The sequence below is a fragment of the Scomber japonicus genome, chromosome 1 (assembly GCF_027409825.1).
Source record: "Scomber japonicus isolate fScoJap1 chromosome 1, fScoJap1.pri, whole genome shotgun sequence".
NCBI classification, from domain to species: domain Eukaryota; kingdom Metazoa; phylum Chordata; class Actinopteri; order Scombriformes; family Scombridae; genus Scomber; species Scomber japonicus.
In genome coordinates, this window is record NC_070578.1 from 35,859,823 (window position 1) to 35,866,678 (window position 6,856).

The window sequence follows — 6,856 nt, forward strand, 5'->3', positions numbered from 1 at the left end:
CTTCTGTCCTTCCTTCCATCTGTCCTTCCTTCCTTTCTTCCTTCTGTCCTTCCTTTCCTTTCTCTTTCTGTCCTTCCTTTCTTTCTTCCTTCTGTCCTTCCTTCCTTTCTTCCTTCTGTCCTTCCTTCCATCTGTCCTTCCTTCCTTTCTTCCTTCTGTCCTTCCTTTCTTTCTTCCTTCCTTCTGTCCTTCCTTCCATCTGTCCTTCCTTCCTTCCTTCCTTCCCTCTGTCCTTCCTTCCATCTGTCCTTCCTTCCTTTCTTCCATCTGTCCTTCCTTCTGTCTGTCCATCATTCACTATCTCTCTTTCCTACCTTTCTTTCCTCCTTCCTTTTGCCTGTCTTTCCTTCCTTCCCTTCTTATTTCCTTCCTTTCTTCCTTCCTTTCCCTCCATCTTTTTAATGGTCCGGCCCACATGAGATCAAATTGGTCTGTATGTGGCCCTTGAATGAAAATGAGTTTGACTCCTCTGCTTTAATATATACATACAAGAGCTGCCTCAAACATCCAATAAGAGGACTTAAAAGATCAATCTGACTAATTGATGAGCACCTGGGTTCATACAAATAGTGTGCGTGACCTGTCTGACTATAGAATATGACAATTAGAAATAATAGAAAATGATCAAAATGGTTAAATACAGTACAATTAAGGATATGATGTCATTTGATCAATAAATACTAGCTATATCTAATCAGTGGTTTAAAAGATAATATAGGACACAAATTGACCCCATCTGTTTTGACTGTTCCTTCCTTCCTTCCTTCCTTCCTTCCTCCTTCTCTCTTTCCTTCCTTCCTTCTGTCGTCCCCTTCCTCCCTCCCTCCTTCCTTCCTTCCTTTCCTTCATCTGTCCTTTCCTTCCTTCCTCCCTTCCTCTTTTCCTTTCTCCCTCCCTCCCTCCCTCCCTCCCTCCTTCCTGGTTTCCTCCTTCCCTCCTTTCCCTTCCTTCTTCCTCCCTCCCTCCTTTCCCTTCCTTCTTCCTCCCTCCCTCCCTCCTTCCTTCCTCCCTCCCTCCTTCCTCCTTTCATCTGTCCTCCCTTCCTCCCTCCCTCCCTCCTTCCTTCCTCCCTCCCTCCTTCCTCCCTTCCTTCTTTCATCTGTCATTTCCTTCCTTCCTCCCTTCCTCTTTTCCTTTCTCCCTCCCTCCCTCCTTCCTTGTTTCCTCCTTCCCTCCTATCCTTCCTTCTTCCTCCCTTCCTTCCTTCCTCCCTCCCTCATTTCCTTCCTCCCTTCTTTCTCTCTTCAATCCTTCCTTCTTCCCTTCCTTCCTTCTTCCTCCCTCCCTCCCTCCCTTCTTTCCTTGCTTCTTCCTCTCTCCTCCCTCACTTCCTCCCTTCCTTGACTCGAGGACAACAGGAGGTAGAAAAAAAATCCTATTGGTTTTGAAAACCCCTGAAAAAATTGGTGTATCCCCCTCTCACTAGTTTGGCAGCACATTTATTACGTTCATCTCACTGACCTCCGTGAAACGTTGTCCATCTGAAGGAGTTTCCACCCACCAGCGGCCTGTCGTTGAAGGCGGCACACTGCATCTCACGGAAATCCTCCAAACCTGAGGGACACTCCTGCACACACACACGCACACACACACACACACACACACACACACACACACACACAGACTTTAAGGATGTTGCTTTTCACTGTGAGAACAGCGTATTCAGTCCCTGGAAGTTAGACGTAACCATAACAACCAACAACATGCCTACCCAACCATAACCCATTTATAACTCTAATCTTGAAGCATGAAAGAAGTTTTTAACCCTAAATAAACGGTTATAACCTTGTGGTGTGTCAATTTATTTTCCACACAAACAGAAACTTGATGTTCCTTGTATAAAGTGCAGCTGGGGAAGTCTGGGATTTGTGTCCATTCACCAGAAGCTTTGAGTTAATCACACTGAGCAAACTGCCACATACACTCAAGCGTGCTTAAACATGCTGAGACCCGAGATCTGTGTTCTTCCCTTAATCAATATAGGCCACGGTGACTGCCTGTCCAAACACACACACCCACACACACACACACCCACACACACACACACACACACACACACACCTCAGCATGTCTGACACACCGCCGCTGACCTCACAGCACGTTTCTAAACACAATAGCAGGTTTAGTACTTGACTGCAGCAGGTATTAAGACTTGACGTGACGTGAAATCCCTGATTTCAGTGGCGGGTTAATATGTTGGTGAAATTCCAGCTCACACCCTGAAAAGCTCTCTGCGTGCCGCCACCGCCGCCGCTGCTGCTGCTGCTGCTACACCTGTCCCGAAACACACCTACAGTACGTACGTGACCAACTTCTAGAGCAAACATCGGAGCCATTGTTCTTAAATGTTTGCATTTTAACCCCTCCTGTTGTCCTTGAGTCAAGGAAGGAAGGGAGGGAGGGAGGAGGGAAGGAAGGAAGGAAAGGAGGGAGGAAAGGGAGGGAAGGAAGAAGGAAGGCAAGGAGGGAGGAAAGAAAGAGAGAAGGAGCGAAGGAGGAATGAAGGAAGGAAGGAAAAGAGGGAGGAAGGAAAGGAGGGAGGGAGGAAGGAAGGAGAGAAGGAGGGAACGAAGGAAAGGAGGGAATGAAAGAAAGAGAGAAGGAGGGAAGGAATGAAAGGAGGAAGGAGGGAGGGAAGGAGGATGGAAGGAAAGGAGGGAGGAAAGGAGGAAGGAAGAAGGAAGGAAAGGAGGGAGGAAAGAAAGAGAGAAGGAGCGAAGGAGGAATGAAGGAAGGAAGAAAGGAAAGGAGGGAAGGAAAAGAGGGAGGGAGGAAGGAAGGAGGGAGGGAGGAAAGCAGAAAGGAGGGAGGAAAGAAAGAGAGAAGGAGGGAAGGAAGAAGGAAGGAAAGGAGGGAGGTAAGAGGGAAGGAAGAAAAGGAGGGAGGAAAGAGGGAAGGAAGAAGGAAGGAAAGGAGGGAGGAAAGAGGGAAGGAAGAAGGAAGGAAGGAGGGAGGAAAGAAAGAGAGAAGGAGGGAGGGAGGAAAGCAGAAAAGAGGGAGGAAAGAGGGAAGGAGGGAAGGAAAGGTGGGAAGGAAGGAAGGAAGAAGGAGGGAAAGGAAGGAGGAAGGAAGGAGGGAGGAAGGAAGGAAGGAAGGAGGGAGGAAAGAAGGAAGTAACAGTCAAAACGGATGGGGTCAATTTGACCCGGAGGACGACACAGTGTGAAACCTGATGGTGTTAAACTGACCTTGGTGTTGCAGATCTTGTATTGTCTGGGATCTCCTCCGCATGGTCCGCCCACCGGGTTCCTGCCACACACAACACAAACACATGCTGTTATATGATCTGAATCTGAAGTGTTACAGCAACAAAAAGGGGGTAAAGTTCGTTAATCATCATCCACTGGGCCGTGGAGCATCTCAGGACATCAGACTATGAGATTAAATATCACAAACTCGAGAGAAAAGAGTTTTAATATTCAAGAAATTCAAAATAATACCATAAAATACCAGAGATGAATCATTAAAGTAGTTAATAATGAAATTAACCCTCCTGTTGTCCTCAAGTCAAGGAAGGAAGGGAGGAGGGAGGAAGAAGGAAGGAAGGGAGGAAGGAAGTAAAGGAGGAAGGAAGGGAGGGAGGGAGGAGGGGAGGAAGGAAGGAATGAAGGGAGGAAGGGAGGAAGGGAGGGAGGAAGGAAGGGAGGAAGAAGGAAGGAAAAGGAGGAAGGAAGGATGGAAGGAAGGAAGGAAGGAGGGAAGGAAAGAAAGAGAAGGAGGGGAGGAAGAAGGAAGGACAGAAGGAAGGGAGGAAAAGAAAGAAAGGAGGAAGGAAAGGAAGGAATGAAGGACGGAGGAAAGAAGGAAGGCAGGAAGGAAGGAAGGAAGGAAGGTAGGACGGAGGGAGGGGAGGGAGGAAAAAAGGAGGGAGGGAGGAAGGACAGAAGGAAGGAAGAAAGGGGGATGGAAGAAAAAAGAAAGAAGGAAGGACAACTCTTCACACCCTCAGATTGAAACACAGTAACTGCAGCAGTTAGTCTATTAATCAATCAGTTAACTGTCAGAAAATGAATCAGCAACTATTTTAATTTACTATTAGTCACTTTAGTCATTTGTTAAGATGTCAACATGTCAAACATTTACTATTTAATCCTTTATTTGTCATACATGATAACAAACTGATTACCTTTGAGGTGTTGGTCAATTTACATAATGTTACTTTTGATTCTGGTGAAGATATAACTGCCATTTTTCACTATTTCTGACATTTTATAGACATGCAAGTTAATTAATTAATAATGGAAATAATTATTAATTGCAGCCCTACAACATAAAAGGCTGCTGTGACTGTTTGGAAAAGTCTTCTTCTTCATTTAGAAAGTAACTATGTAGCCTATTTGTAACATTAACCTTTGTGTCGTCCTCCCGGGTCAAATTGACCCTGTCTGTTTTAACTGTTCCTTCTTTCCTCCCTCCCTCCCTTCCTTCCTTCCTTCCTTCCGTCTGTCCTTACTTCTTCCCTCCCTTCCTTCCTTCTTTCCTTCCTTTCCTTCCTCCCTTCCTTCCGCCTTCCTTCCTTCTGTCCTTCTTTTCTCATCCTACATTCCTCCCTCCCTTCCTTCTTTCCTTCCTCCTTTCCTTCCTCCTTTCCTTCTTCTTCCTTCCTCCCATCCTCCCTCCTTTCCTTCCTTCTTCCTCCCTCCCTCCCTCCTTTCCTTCCTTCCTCCTTTCCTTCCTCCTTTCCTTCTTCTTCCTTCCTTCCTCCCATCCTCCCTCCTTTCCTTCCTTCCTCCTTTCCTTCCTTCTTCCTCCCTCTCTCCCTCCCTCCTTTCCTTCCTTCCTCCTTTCCTTCCTTCTTCCATTTATCACTGTTTCTGACATTTTATAGACATATAAATGAATTAATAATGGAAATAATTATTAATTGCAGCCCTAGAAACTTCAGGCTGCTGTGACTGTTTGAGAAAGTCTCACTTCTTACATTTAGAAAGCAATTATATATGTAGCCTTGTGTTGTCCTCCTGGGTCAAATTGACCCCGTCTGTTCTGACTGTTCCTTCTTTCCTCCCTTCTTTCTTTTTTTCTTCTATCCCCCTTTCTTCCTTCCTTCTATCCTTCCTCCCTCCCTCCTTTTTTCCTCCCTCCCTCCTTTTATCCTCCCTCCGTCCTACCTTCCTTCCTTCCTTCCTTTCCTTCCTCCCTTCCTCTTTTCCTTTCTCCCTCCCTCCTTCCTTCCTTCCTTCCTTCCGTCCTTCTTTCCTCCATCCTTCATTCCTCCCTCCCTTCCTCTTTTAATTCTTCTTCCTTCCTTCCTTTCCTTCCTCCTTTCCTTCCTTCCTTCCTTGACTCGAGGACAACAGAAAGGTTAAAATAAAATCTATGAAAGTGTTTTTATTTGAATTTGAATGAAATTTAACATCAGAAGAGCTCTCGTCATTTACTGTAAACTGCGTTCAGTGTCTTGTTGCAACAAGAAACATGCAGTAACTTCAGGGTGCGTGGAGACATAAAACCAGAGAAACCAGAGTTTTCCAGTGAAAATGTGTAAGTGAGTGGTTTCAGGGCTTAGTGGACCTTTAAAAGGCCATGAGGCCATGTGTGTGAGGAATCAAAGGAAGAGAGATTTCCTTTTCAGACTCTTTAATTTGAAGTTTTAGAGGCAGAGGATCCAGTATGTTGCAATAAAGAAGCAAAAATGACAGAAAAGACAAGAAAAAGAGGGATATTCTTTCTTTTTATCACTTTAATCATCTTATAACATTTAGCATGAGCAGGCTGGGAAACGCTGCATTTACATCATTTAAAATTAGTTTATGATAAAATCAACAGATGTTTGCTATGTTTTGATTAATCTAAACCATATTAACCGGAATAAAACTCTTAATATTACTTAAAAAATGTTGAAATTATGCACATATATTATCTACAATCACTGTGAGGTTCCTCTTCAACCACAAATCAAACTATAAACAGTACTTTTGAAAATGTTTGTGTGTGTGTAGATGTGATGTCTGTTCCTTACCTGGTGATGCAGGTACGTGTCCGCACCGAGGCTCCGGCTCCACAGCTACGTGAGCACACAGACCAGCCGCTCCAGCTCGCCCACTCGTTCTTGAAGTGCAGCTGCCGCCTGGCTCGTGACGGACGCCCAGACGAGGCTTCGGCGGAGGGACCCCACGCAGAAACCCAGGAAGACTGAGACAGAGGGGACAGGAGGAGATGGATACTTTAATGTCGGCATTTAACACAGACAGACTGTTACGGTATAAAGTGACCAAAGAAACGAAAGAGCAGAAAAGGGCAATCTAGGCTGAGCTGAGATACCTGTTAATTAGGGGTGGGGGATATGGCAAAAATATCATATCACGATTTCAGTTTTATCACAGTCTTAAATCGAAAAAAAAGAAAAACAGACAATTTAGGCCAAAGAACCTTTTCTTAACAGATATTTTAAATAGTCGCAGTTTTGCCTGCACGTGCAAACAACGTAACGTTTAATCCTCCTGTTGTCCTTGAGTCAAGGAAGGAAGGGAGGGAGGAAGAGGGAAGGAAAGGAGGGAAGGAAAGGAGGAAGGAAGGAGGGAGGAAGGAAAGGAGGGAGAAAAGAAGAAAGGAAAGGAGGGAGGGAGGAAGGAAAGAAGGAACAGTCAAAATGGACAGGGTCAATTTGACCCAGGAGGACGACACGAGAGTTAACAATCTAATAAAGTGCACTCTGGCAACAGTAGTAACAGAAAGTTAAATATCAATCAAAGACATTACTGACAGTCATTTAAACGGGATTTATATATCAAAACACTAAATAGCTTATTGAAAAGCAAAAATACAAACTAAAGTGACTGTGGTTATCTCTTTTAGTGCAACAATTTTGAACAAAAATGATTTGCAAACTGCAATGTGTATAACCTGGAGTCTT

The 6,856-nt window shown here is 44.8% G+C and overlaps 1 protein-coding gene and 1 long non-coding RNA gene across 2 annotated transcripts in view; both read right to left on the minus strand.

The window, feature by feature from the left end:
• The window catches only part of serinc4 (serine incorporator 4), a gene marked incomplete at its 5' end in the record, with an annotated part of 17,241 nt that extends 16,630 nt beyond the window's left edge, over positions 1 to 611 (minus strand). Inside the window, one exon of the mRNA XM_053315516.1 lies at positions 563 to 611. Coding sequence (XP_053171491.1) covers positions 563 to 611 — 49 coding nt within the window. The remainder of the gene's footprint in view (positions 1 to 562) is intronic.
• An 856-nt stretch (positions 612 to 1,467) lies between these two features.
• LOC128355368 (uncharacterized) lies at positions 1,468 to 6,032 on the minus strand. Its single transcript, XR_008321131.1, has 3 exons — positions 5,963 to 6,032; positions 3,189 to 3,249; positions 1,468 to 1,567 (listed from the first exon to the last, which is right to left on the minus strand). It is a non-coding gene; the product is annotated as an uncharacterized LOC128355368 (long non-coding RNA).
• Positions 6,033 to 6,856: the final 824 nt, after the last annotated feature.